This window comes from Schistocerca piceifrons, chromosome 1 (genome assembly GCF_021461385.2).
Source record: "Schistocerca piceifrons isolate TAMUIC-IGC-003096 chromosome 1, iqSchPice1.1, whole genome shotgun sequence".
Taxonomy (NCBI): domain Eukaryota; kingdom Metazoa; phylum Arthropoda; class Insecta; order Orthoptera; family Acrididae; genus Schistocerca; species Schistocerca piceifrons.
In genome coordinates this window covers 964489204-964502785 of record NC_060138.1, presented here as the reverse complement: position 1 = coordinate 964502785, position 13582 = coordinate 964489204, and the positions used below count along the sequence as shown (strand labels likewise).

The 13582-nt window shown below is 42.9% G+C and overlaps 1 protein-coding gene across 1 annotated transcript in view; it reads right to left on the bottom strand.

Moving 5' to 3' along the window:
- Positions 1 to 13582, bottom strand: part of LOC124794746 (LIM/homeobox protein Awh) — a 351821-nt gene that overhangs the window by 11608 nt on the left and 326631 nt on the right. The window contains exon 5 of the mRNA XM_047258357.1: positions 8089 to 8235. Coding sequence (XP_047114313.1) covers positions 8089 to 8235 — 147 coding nt within the window. The remainder of the gene's footprint in view (positions 1 to 8088; positions 8236 to 13582) is intronic.

The window sequence follows — 13582 nt, the reverse complement described above, 5'->3', positions numbered from 1 at the left end:
AGTTCTCTAAGGATGTGTATACTGCGGTAAGAAATACCAGAGTGGCAGTTCATTCGAAGAGGAGTGGACATTCCTAATAATGTCCATCACAGAGGTTGGACGGTCTAATACAGGCACAAGGAAGAAACCTTGGGTGGCAGAAGAAATACTTCAATTGATCGACGAAAGAAATACAAAACTGTTCAATGAAAGACAGAAACACACTATAATAAATCCATTAAGAAGAAATAAATAGGAAGTGCAGGACAAACAAGGCGAAATGGCTGCAGGAACGATCGATATGGAAATCGTCGTGGGGAGAACTGACTCAACATACAGAAAGATCAAAACAACACTCAGAGAAACTAAAAGCAAGGGTAGTAAAATTAAGAGTGAAATGGAATTCTACTGTTAGGCGCAGAGAGGAGTAGAGGACCGGCCGTTGTGGCTGTGCGGTTCTAGGCTTCAGTCGTAGGTTCGAATCCTGCCTCGGGCATGGATGTGTGTGATGTCCTTAGGTTAGTTAGGTTTAAATAGTTCTAAGTTCTAGGCGACTGATGACCTCAGAAGTTAAGTCGTATAGTGCTCAGAGCCATTTAAACCAAACCAGGAATAGAGGTGGAAAAAGTACATTGAAGGCTTCTATGAGGGGAAGGACTTGTCCGATGACATGATAGAAAAATTAGCGTCGATATGGAAGACACAGGGGCTCATATGAGTCAGACTTTAAAAGAACTCTGGAAGACTTGGGATCTAATAAGGCAGAAATGATAGATAAAATTCCATCGGAATTTCTAAAATCATTTGGGGGGAGTGGCAACCATACGGATATTAAAATTGGTATGTAGCATCATACCATCAGACTTTCGGAAAAAATATCATCCACACAATTTCGAAGATAGGAAGGGAAGGTACGTTCGAGAAGCGTCGCACAATGACATTAACAGCTCATGCGTCCAAGCAGCAGACAAGGATAATATATAGAAGAATGGGAAAGCAAATCTGATAGATGACGGTTAGTCTGATTTTAGTAAACATAAAGGCGCCAGAGAGGTAGCTATGGCGTTGCGCTAGATAATGGAAGTATGACTGAAGAAAAATCAAGACTCGCTCATAGTTTTGTCGATCTAGAAAGAGCGTTCAACAGTGTAAAACGGTACGACGAAATTCTGAGAAAAGGTGGAGTAATCTGTACGGAAAGACGGGTGATATACAACATGTATAAGAACCAACAAGGAACTGTAAGATTAGAAAACCAAGAACGAAGTATTAAGACTAAAAAGGGTGTAAGACATGGATGTATTCATTCAGCCCTACTCTTCAATCTGCACATCGAAGCAGCAATGACTGAAATCAAAGAAAGGCTGCTGTCCTCTGTGAATGTAAAGAAAACTTACAGGATCTGTTGAGTGGTATGAAAAATCTAATGAGTACAGAATATGGACTGCGACTGAATCTAAGAAAGACAAAAGTTATGAGGAGTAGCAGAAATGACAATAGGGAGAAGTTTAACATCAAAATTGGTAATCACGAAGTAGCGAAGTATAAGCTGCGTCGGACAAAGCAAAGATATAAAAACCAGACTAGCACAAGCAAAGGGGGCACTCCTGGCCAAGAGAAGTTCATTGGTATCAAACATAGGCCTTAAATTGAGCAAGAAATTTCTGAGAGAATCGAAGTGTTTTAGATCCGGTGCTACAGACGAATGTTTACAATTAGGTGGACTAATAAGATAAGAAATGAGAAGTTCTCCGCAGAATCGGGAAAGAAAGGAACGTATGGAAAACACTGACAATAAGAAGGAAGAGCATGAGAGAACATGTGTTAAGACATCAGGGAATATCCTCCATGATACTAGAGGTAGCTGTAGAGGGTAAAAACTATAGGAGACTAGAGAGATTGGTACACTATGTGATCAAAAGTAACCGAACATCCCCAAAAACATACGTTTTTCATATTAGGTGCATTGTGCTGACACATGCTGCCAGGTACTCTATATCAGCGACCTCAGTAGTCATTAGACATCGTGAGAGAGCAGAATGGGGCGCTCCACGGAGCTTAAGGACTTCGAACGTGGTCAGGTGACTGGGTGTCACTTGCGTCATACGTCTGTACGCGAGATTTCTACACTTCTAAACATCCCTACGTCCACTGTTTCCGATGCGATAGTGAAGTGGAAACGTGAAGGGACACGTACAGCACAAAAGCGTACAGGCCGACCTCGTCTGTTGATTGACAGAGACCGCCGACAGTTGAAGAGGGTCGTAATGTGTAATAGGCAGACATCTATCCAGAACATCACCCAGGAATTCCAAACTGCATCGGGATCCATTGCAAGTACTGTGACAGTTAGGCGGGAGGTGAGAAAACTTGGATTTAATTGTCGAGCGGCTGCTCATAAACTATACATCACGCCGAAAAACGCCAACCGACGCCTCGCTAGGTGTAAGAAGCGTAAACATTGGTCGATTGAACAGTGGAAAAACGTTGTGTGGAGTGACGAATCACGGTACACAATGTGGCAATCCGATGGTAGGGTGTGTGTATGGCGAATGTCCGGTGAACGTCATCTGCCAGTGTGTGTAGTGCCAACAGTAAAATTCGGAGACGGTGGTGTTAAGGTGTGGTCGTATTTTTCATGGAGGGGGCTTGCACCCCTTGTAGTTTTGCGTGGCACTATCACAGCACAGGCCTAAATTAATGTTTTAAGCACCTTCTTGCTTCCCACTGTTGAAGAGCAATTCGAGGATGGGGATTCCATATTTCAACACGATCGAGCACCTGTTAATAATGCACGGCCTGTGGTGGAGTGGTTACACGACAATAACATCCCTGTAATGGACTGGCCTGCACAGAGTCCTGACCTGAATCCTATAGAACACATTTGGGATGTTTCGGAACACCGACTTCGAGCCAGGCCTTACCGACCGACATCGATACCTCTCTTCGGTGCAGCACTCCATGATGAATGGGCTGCCATTGCCCAAGAAAGCCGGGTGTCCGGATACTTTTGATCACATAGAGTATATATCCAACTAATGATTGAGAACGTAAGGTGCAAGTGCTACTCTGAGATGAAGAGGTTAACGTAGGAGAGGAATTCGTGGGCTGCCGCATCAGATTAGTCAGCAGACTGATCCTAAAAAAATCTATTTTGGAAGAAGAGGCACGACAAGTGGCGAAGGGATTGGAAACTACAATACATGTCAGCAAGGAACGGAAGGCTAGGGCTCATACTCTTCTACAAAACGCCGTGAATGTATTAAGCAACGTTATGTAAAGAAACTAATTAACCAGAAAGCTACATAAGGTTTGAGATGGTCTTCGTCTTATCCATTCAGTTTTTAAAAATACTGTTTCGTATATGCTGAAAAATGTGACTCACTGTCTGAAAGAAAGAAAACACTCCAAAAGCGTCGCGGAATGTTTGAAGTCCATTCTTTGAAACACATACTGCTTGAGAACGCGGAGAAAAGCGATGATTATTTCGATAGAAAGTTTGCCGAACTCGTCAACAATGTTTTGTACTTAGTAGCTACAGAAGTCCATTATCATCAAGATTTCAATAAAAACCCTAAAAAACATGTTGACTGAAAATTACGCGGTGATGGAGTCTTCTTTGCCACAATGGCAGCTCCCCGGCCATTCCACCTCGCCCCCCTCTACACGCCGTTATTTGTTCGTTTTCGTGGCAGTGGCCGTACTCTGTAGAACCATTGGTACAATTAACGAGCTGTCATTGAAGAAGATGAGCCAATCAGTATGATGGAAGCAGCTGCAGCCATCATCGATGAAGAAACTTTACCCACAAGTTGTTACTGTGAATCTTGATCCACAGTATGTTGATCTTCTCATACTACTTATATCTCTTGTTCCAGCTGACAAAGATATTTCCATGATGAAGGTACAGGCAGCCTCAGAACAAGGTGTACGTAACACCACTCAAATCCACAACTCCAAGGAAGCACTCCTATTTCTTAATGCAATAAACGGTTGCAACAGCACTTTAGCTATGTTTGGTTAAGGGAAGTTATAGACTTTCCAACTATTCAATAGATCCTTGTATCTTCATAATATTCCACAAATATTCAACGATCGAACTCCGTCTCCTGAGGCCATTGCAAAAGCGTTTAACATCCATCCTCTCTCTCTACACAAAAACAGGAAAGGATCCTGGTGGTGACACCTTAAGCGATATCAGATTTCAATGCTTTAATGTACCTAAGGGGCAGGCAAGCAATGCTGTCATATTCTCTCATTCGCCACTCACTAATAACACTGCATGCCTCCACCCCTATTGAGTATACCCACAAGTTCAGCCATAGTTGGAAAACAGCTCGGATCCCAGAAACTGGGGTTGGAAAGAAATTCATCCGACTCTCCAACTCACATGGAAGTGTCATCAGCTCCAGACAACATATTACTCGATTCAAGGTTGTGGAGGAAAATGCAAGTGTGTGCAGGCTGACTTACACTGCACATCAACTTGTAAAAGCTGCCCAGAACAAAGCTGCACTAAGTTGACTGACAGTGATTTGGCAGAAAATTTAGAGAATGGTTTCCTGTAAATCTGTTACATAAATATAAAGCAGAGTGTGTGTATGTATGTATGCCCAGGATCTCCTCCAAATCCCCTGGATCGATTTCAACTAAGTTTGGCACAGAAACAGTAGATCTCATAAGTATCAGCACTGCATGCTTTACAACCTCCTGGCTCCAATAGTTGTGGAAATAAAGATGGAAACTTGCTTTCCCAACCCCAGTCATATAGGCATACCTGCATGAAAGGTATGTTGCACAGGAACAGTATCAGCTTGCCTTATCGACTTGCTTTGCATGAATGCCTGTACATCAAGGGCAAATGATTTTTAAGCCCATTATATGTAGCTTGCACTGCATGATGGGTATTTTAGGCAGTAGTAGCAGCCTACTTTATTGAACTATACTGCAGAGGTTACATGTGGCGGTGAGGATGGCTGGTGACAGGTTGAGATGGACAGAGTGAGGGGGAGAAGTAAATGGACAGGGAGAGGGTAGAGGGAGTCTATGAGGTGGGTGGAAGGTTTAGATGGGTAGTAGATAGGTGGATGAGGTAGAGGGGTAGGAAGATATGATTAGAGGGAGGCCAGAGGAAGCTATGGTCATAAAGAGGGGGTGGAGGAAATGGACAGAGAGAGAGAGGGAAGAAGAGATTAAGTGAAAGAGTGTGAGGAGGAGGAGATATACCGGTAGAGGTAGGAGGATGAGGTGGGCAGACAGAGGGACGACGAGAAGGACACAGGGAGAGGGAGAAGAAGTTGTGGTCCACATGTGTCAAACACATACATGAGTGAAGCAGCAAAGAAAAGGCTAGTAATTATGTACAACAGGTTATTTGTTCAACAGATATTGTGAAATTTTAGTTGTAAGAGTATTATAATATGAAGGGCTTATTTCGATAGTAGTACAAGCCCATTTTTGTTCCTTCTGAGATACAGAGTCCCAAAGTTAAATGAGCGCTGAAAAATCTCAACTGCACATTTTTCAGCGCTCATTTAACTTTAGAACTCTGTATCTCAGAAGGATTAAAAATGGACTTGTACCAATACTGAAATAAGCCCTTCATATCATGATTATAAATGTAGAACAAAGACAGTAATTGTTAATTAATTTTACAATAACTCACTATTCTCATGACAAATGATTTTTATTCCAAAATAAATATAAATGTGCGTGATACAAAACAAAAACTGTATAGTAGAATTGTACTGAATCAATAAATGTCAGTTTTAAAAGGAATTTCTCTTTCTCTTTATCTTTCTCTCTCTCTCTCTCTCTCTCTCTCTCTCTCTCTCTCTCTCTCTCTCTCTCTCTCTCATCTTCAAATTTTAGCACTAATATTTATGTGCTACATATATAAGTAGTTGTGGAGAAATAGAAGAAAGTTATAACTGAATTAAAATCGAATTTGAAAATTATGAGAAACTCTTCCACATAGAATGTCTCGAAAGCTCATTATCTTGCTTAAAACCTGCATGTGACTTTCTTTGAGCCGAAGTTCATTAGAAATATGTCAAAATATGTCTTCGAAAAATGAACCATTTTTCGTAAAATTTGAAAAAGGTGTAAAAAGGTTGAATTAACGGTTGGGGGGAAGGAAATTTTCATCTGCTGGGGGAGAGAACTTTTTTTTTTGTAAAAATTGAAAAAGGTGTAAAAAGGTTGAATTAACGGTTGGGGGGAGGGAAATTTTCATCTGCTGGGGGAGAGAACTTTTCTGTTTCTTACCATTAAATCCCCTAAGATTGTTTTCCCTAGGATTCAAAACTTTATTAATTATTTACCCCATTTTTTTCTAATTTGCCTATGGTAATAGAGATAAGTGAGAAGATAAGGTCTGAAGATGAAGCGTATACACAGTTCAACAAAAGTTTGGAATACTATCGTAAAATATAGTGTATGATAATGGAGGTGTCATTGACCTGGGCACTTCATGCATCATCCAGTTAGTGCCCATATACTGGACTGTGTTTACTACTGGTATGTTTTGTGGCAGTTTCCCAGTTACGTAAACATACCTCTGCCTTAGCGGCACACCGCGGGCGTCCAGTATCAACAATAGCTTAATTCAGCTTTTGTTCACCATTGCAGTAAAATGCCGCGTAGAGGTATACAACACTTTGATAGGGTCAGGATAGTGGTTTTACTTTCAGCAGGCCATACACAGCAAAATGCTGGCGATCGGTTACATGTCACTCAAAGTGGTGTTTATAAGGCGTGGAGGAAGTACAGAGAGACGGAAAATGTGAAAGATAGATCTCGCAGTGACCGTCCTCTTATGACAACACCAATGCAGGATCGTTTGCTCCATCTGTCGGCTCGCAGGGGCCCACATCAGTTGCCAAAAATTCTGGAAATGACTTCTCCCGGGCAACAGGGACTCGTATCTAAGAACAAACAGTGCGTGGTAAAAAGGATCAGGTTGTTCCTCATTCGGGAAGACCAATAATAAGTCTTGAGCTGAAACAACGGAACCGATGCAATCTAAGAACCCGTGCTCTTGCACATCAGCATTGGACCATTGCAGAATGGAGTAGTGCCATATTTGCTGACGAGGTAAGGATTAATTTGCGACCGGACACTAGATGTGTTAGGGTTTGGAGAAGCGCTAGACGACACCAGGAACGCCGATACGTTCAGGCTGGCTCTGAGCACTATGGGACTTAACAACTGTGGTCATCAGTCCCCTAGAACTTAGAACTACTTAAACCTAAGGACATCACACACATCCATGCCCGAGGCAGGATTCGAACCTGCGACCATAGCAGTCGCGCGGTTCCGGACTGAGCGCCTTAACCGCGAGACCACCGCGGCCGGCTATACGTTCAGGAAGCCGATCCGTTTGCAGATGGAATTTAATATTCTGGGCGGCAATAATGATGGGACGGCGAACCCCTCTAATTCCCATCTACTGCAATTTGACTATTCCCTGATAATTCCAAGAGGTCCTACAAACGATTGTAAGGCACTACAGACGTGAAGTCGGTGACAACTTCATCCTAGTCTATGATAATGCAAGATCGCACCGTACGTTAGCATTATGGTGGTATCTTCGAAGATGCAACATCAACAGCATACATTGGCCAACATAGTCCCCAGACATGAACGCAATTGATCATGCGTGGGACCTGTTGAAGGTGGCATTGCACAGCGTCCAAATCCACCTGACAATCATCAGGATCTCACTGAATCTGCCATTGAGGAGTGGGACCTCGTACCCTAAGATAAACTTGATGGTCTCATCCAGAGCATGCATTGCGGGGTAGAAGAACTCATCCGTATGCGGGGAGGACATACTCACTACTGAAGACTGATCATCACCATGAGATAAAGATTTTCACTGTTATTGTTTTCATGATGTTTTCTTAGAAGGGGGCCTGCTTTGTTTTCTAATGAATTTTTGTAATTACACCAAATCCTTTTTGTTTTCAGACGGAATTATGTTTACTTTGTCAATAAGGTATTGTAAAAACCTCTGTGGGTGTGCTATAAGAAGTCACTGTAGTAAACTCTGCGATGTTCCAAGCTTTTGTGGAGAAGTGTATTTGGTCCAGCTGGGCCGGGGCTTACCGTGCGGCACGAAGAGGGCGGCGGCGGCGGCCTTGGGCGGCGGCGGCTGCTGCGCCTGGAAGGAGTAGGTGAGATGCAGGTTGATGTGCCGGCCGAACGTCGCCGCGGCTTCAGCGTCGCGAGACAGCGGCGGCGGCGCGTGGTGCACTGCGGCAGCACAACACACAGCGTTACTGCGGCACGTGCTACAGTCAATGGCAGCTACAAATGCAGCCAGCCTGCTAGCTCGAGTTGCAGTGTAAAGTCGTGCACAAGGCCTGAGCACTTTGTATATACTACTGTAAAGAGTCGCTTAAATACAACACGACGCCTTTTGGGCGCAGTCCAAGTGTAGCGTCGCATGAGTCATTCTCACACATTCTCTTACATATTCATGCGGCGCTATAATGTGAGTGGGGACTTTTGCTTAATCTTCCAAGGATGAGCTATGCCCGAAATATAATTTTTTAATAACAAGCGATCTTAATCACTAAAACGAAGGTAACTTCTTAAAGGCTCAGATATGTTTGGTAATTTTGCACTGCTTTTTATAATTTGTAAACAAGAACAGTAATATACGACTGCTGACAGTATCTTTGTAGCATGTGTTTTTATTTACTATTGCGTAACGCTTCATTCATTCTTGAATGTAATACACGTTCACAGTTATGATTATTTCTTAACTAAACTCCTTTATTTCTTAACTAAACTCCTTTTCGTTCTCCCCCTATTTAATTTACAGAAAGAGTCCTCAGTGTACTCTTTTTTTATTCATTAAAACGGAGGCAGATTTCTTGAAGTCTCAGATTGTGTACGGTAAATTTGCACGGGCTTTTAAAAATTAAAAAAAGTAGACAAAAAGATTTTAATGTGTGTAAGCAAGAACAAAAATGTACACCGCGTAGGGTCCTGTCAGCATGTTTGTAACATTTGTTTTTTTTATCTACTGTTATCTAAGGTATCATTCCAGCTGAAATGTACTACAGTAACGTGCCATTTAAGTCTCATTTTTTTTAAGCAGTGGATAATCCAGAATGGAATGTAGAAATATTATGAAAAGGAAAGTTGTCACTCCCCATACAGCGGAGATGCCCGGGTCGCAAATAGGCACAACAAAAAGACTATCACAAGTTAGCTCTTTTCCAACAATGTCTTTGTCAAAAATAGACGACAGACACACACTCACGCAAACGCACTTATTGCAGTCTCTGGCAGTTGAAGCTGTTGCTTCAGCTGTCAGAGACTGCAGTCATGTGTGTGTGAGTCGCGTTTGTGTGAGTGTGTGAGCTTCAGCTGCCAGAGACTACAGTCAAGTGTGTGTGAGATGCGTTTTTGTTTGTTTGCTTGTGTGTGTGTGTGTATTTTTGACAAAGGCGTTGCTGGCCGATAGTTTATTTGTGACGGCGTTGCTGGCCGATAGTTTATTTGTGACAGTCTTTCTGTTGTGCCTATCTGCGACTCAATTTTTTTAACTTTTTTATTTTATTATGCATCGGGAAATAGTTTTAAACTGTTTCGATGTGCTTATCTATGACTTACCTACTTGTCACGTGACTACACGACAAATTTTCTCCCCACCACTTCCTTGTTTTCTATGTTAATTGAAAAAAAAGTTCAAATATGTGTGAAATCTTATGGGACTTAACTGCTAAGGTCATCAGTCTCTAAGCTTACACACTACTTAACCTAAATTATCCTAAGGATAAACACACACACCCATGCCCGAGGGAGGACCGAACCTCCGCCGGGACCAGCCGCACAATCCATGACTGCAGCGCCCGAAACCGCTCGGCTAATCCTGCGCGGCTACGTTAGTTCCACTCAACGGTGACAAACTGCACTTTGCGGCTCCACGTATGTATGAGTTCATAATATTTGTCATTTCCACTCACCATGAGTCAAGTGTTCGTAATATCGCACTTACGTAAAATTATTATTGTTATTGCCTTTTTGTTCCAACCTAGACCTGAAGATCTGCATCGCACATTGACCGGTTTTCATAAATAAAAAGTTGTGATCCAGACGGTGTTTGTTTATTTATTATAACAAAAAGGTCATGAACCCCAAGACATTGTGTCAGTTATGAGGAACAACGGCCCGTTGTTTTTAAGCGGCCCATTACAATAGTGTATAAGAAGTTCTCACATCCTAATAGCCACAACATTTACTTATTTCCTCGATTTTTATTTTATGCATGCACATTTCTACACGGTAGCATGTACCGATTTCTTCAATGTCAGCACTGGTAACGATATTATGAATCTATCACTTCGCAGCGGAGTGTACGTTGTTTTGAAACTTGCTGGCAGATAAAAGCTGTGTGCCGGACCGGGATTCGGAACTTTGACGTTCGCGGACAACGCCCTTTTTGGCTGAGATGTCCAAGCTTAGCTCGCGACCTGCTCTCACAGCTTTACTTTCACCCTATCTCTGTTCTTAATCTGTCGAAAAGTTTCAAAACAGCGCACGCTCACTTGCAGAGTGAAACATTCATTCTGGAAACAATCCTCGAAGCTGTGCCTAAGCCACGTCACCGCAATATCGGTATTTCAAGGAGAGCTAGTCCTGCAAGGTAAGCAGGTAGAACCTCGGTGAAGTTTGGAAGGTGCGGGAGAGGTACTGGCGGAAGTACAGCTGTAAGGGAGAGGGGGGAGGACAGGAGGGGGGGGGGGGAAGGAGGGGATCGTGCGTCATGCCTGGATAGCTAGGTCGGTAAGAAAATTGCCCGTGGAAGCCTGCGCCCCTTGTTCGAAACTTGATCCGCCACACACATTTAATTCGCTAGGAAGTTTCAATATTATGAGCAGACAAATCATTAATCAATTTTTCCCATGCCGCAGTGCCCTAAGATTAGCTGCAGACCAGTCAAAAAGTTTGTAAGTGTGTTGTGTTTATGAAGACAACATTTCGGCTGACTCTTGTAGTTTCACCTCAGTTTTATGGCATTTTTATGTGTGTAAATAGATCATAGTTCGTTGCCATTTTATCTCTTGTGATAACAGCGGTCGAAATTTTAATGAGACCGTATCATTATATACTGTTCTGCACATTAACAGTATTGTGGCATTAATCTTTGTTTTATAACATTTCCTTGTGTGTCCCTATTCATGCGGTTGCGTCCTACCGTTGTCAGAGTTCGATCGTAGAGAGGAAGCCTGAAGACATCTGAGTTGTCAGCAGCAACTACTGCGAATCAATGGAAAAGCTTTCTTTACACACGTGACATACACTCCATTCTATACACATCTGCACTGATGCAAAGTGCGGTTATTGATGTAACTGGGATGACAAACAGAAAAAAATTATTCCGTGACGACAAATAGAAGAACCGGGGTTCCCCAAATCTCTTAATGCCGACATGGTTCCTCGCGAAAGAACATAACCGATTTCCTCCTCGGTTCTACACGATTCGAGCCTACTGTCCATCTCTAATTCAATAAGACGTTAAACACGAGTTTCCATTCCTTCTTCGCGATACAAAAATGCACACATATGTGTACAAACTACAAATACAGGATAACTATCGAGGACTCTTCCTGTTAAATGCTACATATAAAGTGTTCTCCAACATCCTAACTACGAAGCTTACTCCCTTTGTGGAAGAGAGAATTGGGGACTATCAGAGTGACCAAATATTCACATCACGCATACTACTTGAAAAATGTTATGAACGCCAAATAAGCAGACACCAGCTTTAAATCGAATTTAAACAAGCCTATGATAGCATCTCAAGAGTGGCATTGCGGAATGTAATGGAAGAGGGTGGAATACCTAAGAAGGTCGTTAATCATTATGATGATCGTCAGTGAAACCTACTGTAAAGTAAAAATACAGGGCGAAATTTCCAGAGAAAAGAAAATGAAGAAGGGACGGAGACGGGGAGATTATATTTCCTCACTGTTATTCAACCTCTGCCTAGAAAAATTCATAAGTCAGGTAGAGTAAACAGAGGAGGAACCATTTTTAACCGTCCACGTTCACTGCAGTACCTAGCCTACGCAGACGATGTGCCATTACCCGCACGAAACACTGCTGCGCTGGTCGATGCCTATCAACAAATGGAGAGAGGTACAAGGGAGCTTGGCCTGGTAGTCAATGTCAAAAAGACCAAATATGTGGCAATGACCAACCAGCGAAACCTACCAAATCTCAGGATAGCCGACAAGGAGTTTGAAAGGGTGAGAGATTTCAAGTACCTCGCGTCGATTGTCACAGAGACAAATGACATCAGTAGCGATGTGAAAGCTATAATAGCAGCAGGCAGCCGATTCTACTTTGCCCCACTACCCAAGCTTAGGAGATCGCTTCTATCACGAAAATCTAAAATCCTCATCCATAAAACAATTATAACACCAGTTGTTATATATAATGCCGACACGTGGACCTTGACTGCAAATGAGGAAAGGATCCTTAGCATGTGGGAGAGAAAGGTTCTACGTAAAATATATGACCCAATATGCGATCAAGAAGTTTGGCGCATCAGTACGAATGCAGAATCAGAGCAACTTTTTGAAGAACCTGACATTGACTCTACCAGTAAAATAAGAAGACTGCGGTGGGCAGAACGTGTGATCAGAATGGAGGAAGATAGAAAATGTAAGAAGACTTTTGATGGCGAGGCTGGAGGCAGACGACGGAAGGAAAGTCCCAGAAAGAGATGGGTGGACGGAATTTAAGAAGACAAGAAAAAGCTGGGCGTCAGAGTATAGAGATGGAAAGCCACGGACCGGATAGAATGGCAGGATATTGTGATGCAGGCCAAGGCCATTCAAGGGCTACAGAGCCGAGGTGTAAGTACGTAAGTTTGTAACTGGAGGATTTAATAGACGCTGTAAATATTCATTGTATTCGTTGAAATTTAGAATTAGTATAATTTATACACACATAAAAAAATGTTTTCATCACCCCGGTTACCAGAACGCCTGAAGACAGACGTTGACTATGGATGTTGTGTCACAGACACAGTGCATCTGACTGTTCAGAGATGTCACTAAACCCGCCCAAAGATGTAAACAACCATGTATGAGCAGCGCCTATTAGACGGAGAGGGTCCGGCAGCCGATAATTTCCAGTCATTCCACCAAGAAGGAGGTACACGGCTCGTGTTGTCTGTAGTTCAACCATGCCTAGACGGTCAATACGGCGGTTCGATCGCGTCCGCATTGTTACTTTGTGCCAGGAAGGGCTCTTAACAAGGAAAGTGTTCAGGCGTCTCAGAATGTACCAAAGCGATGTTGTTCGGCCATGGAAGAGATACAGAGAGACAGGAACTGTCGATGACATGCATCGCTCAGGCCGCCCAAGGGCAACTATTGCAGTGGATGACCGCTACCTACGGATTATGGCTCGGAGGAACCCTGACAGCAACGCTACCATGTTGAATAATGCTTTTAGTGCAGCCACAGGACGTCGTGTTACAATAAAAATGTGCGTAATAGGTTGTATGATGCAAAACTTCACTCCCGACGTCCACGGCGAGGTCCATCTTTGCAGCCACGACACCATACAGATGGGT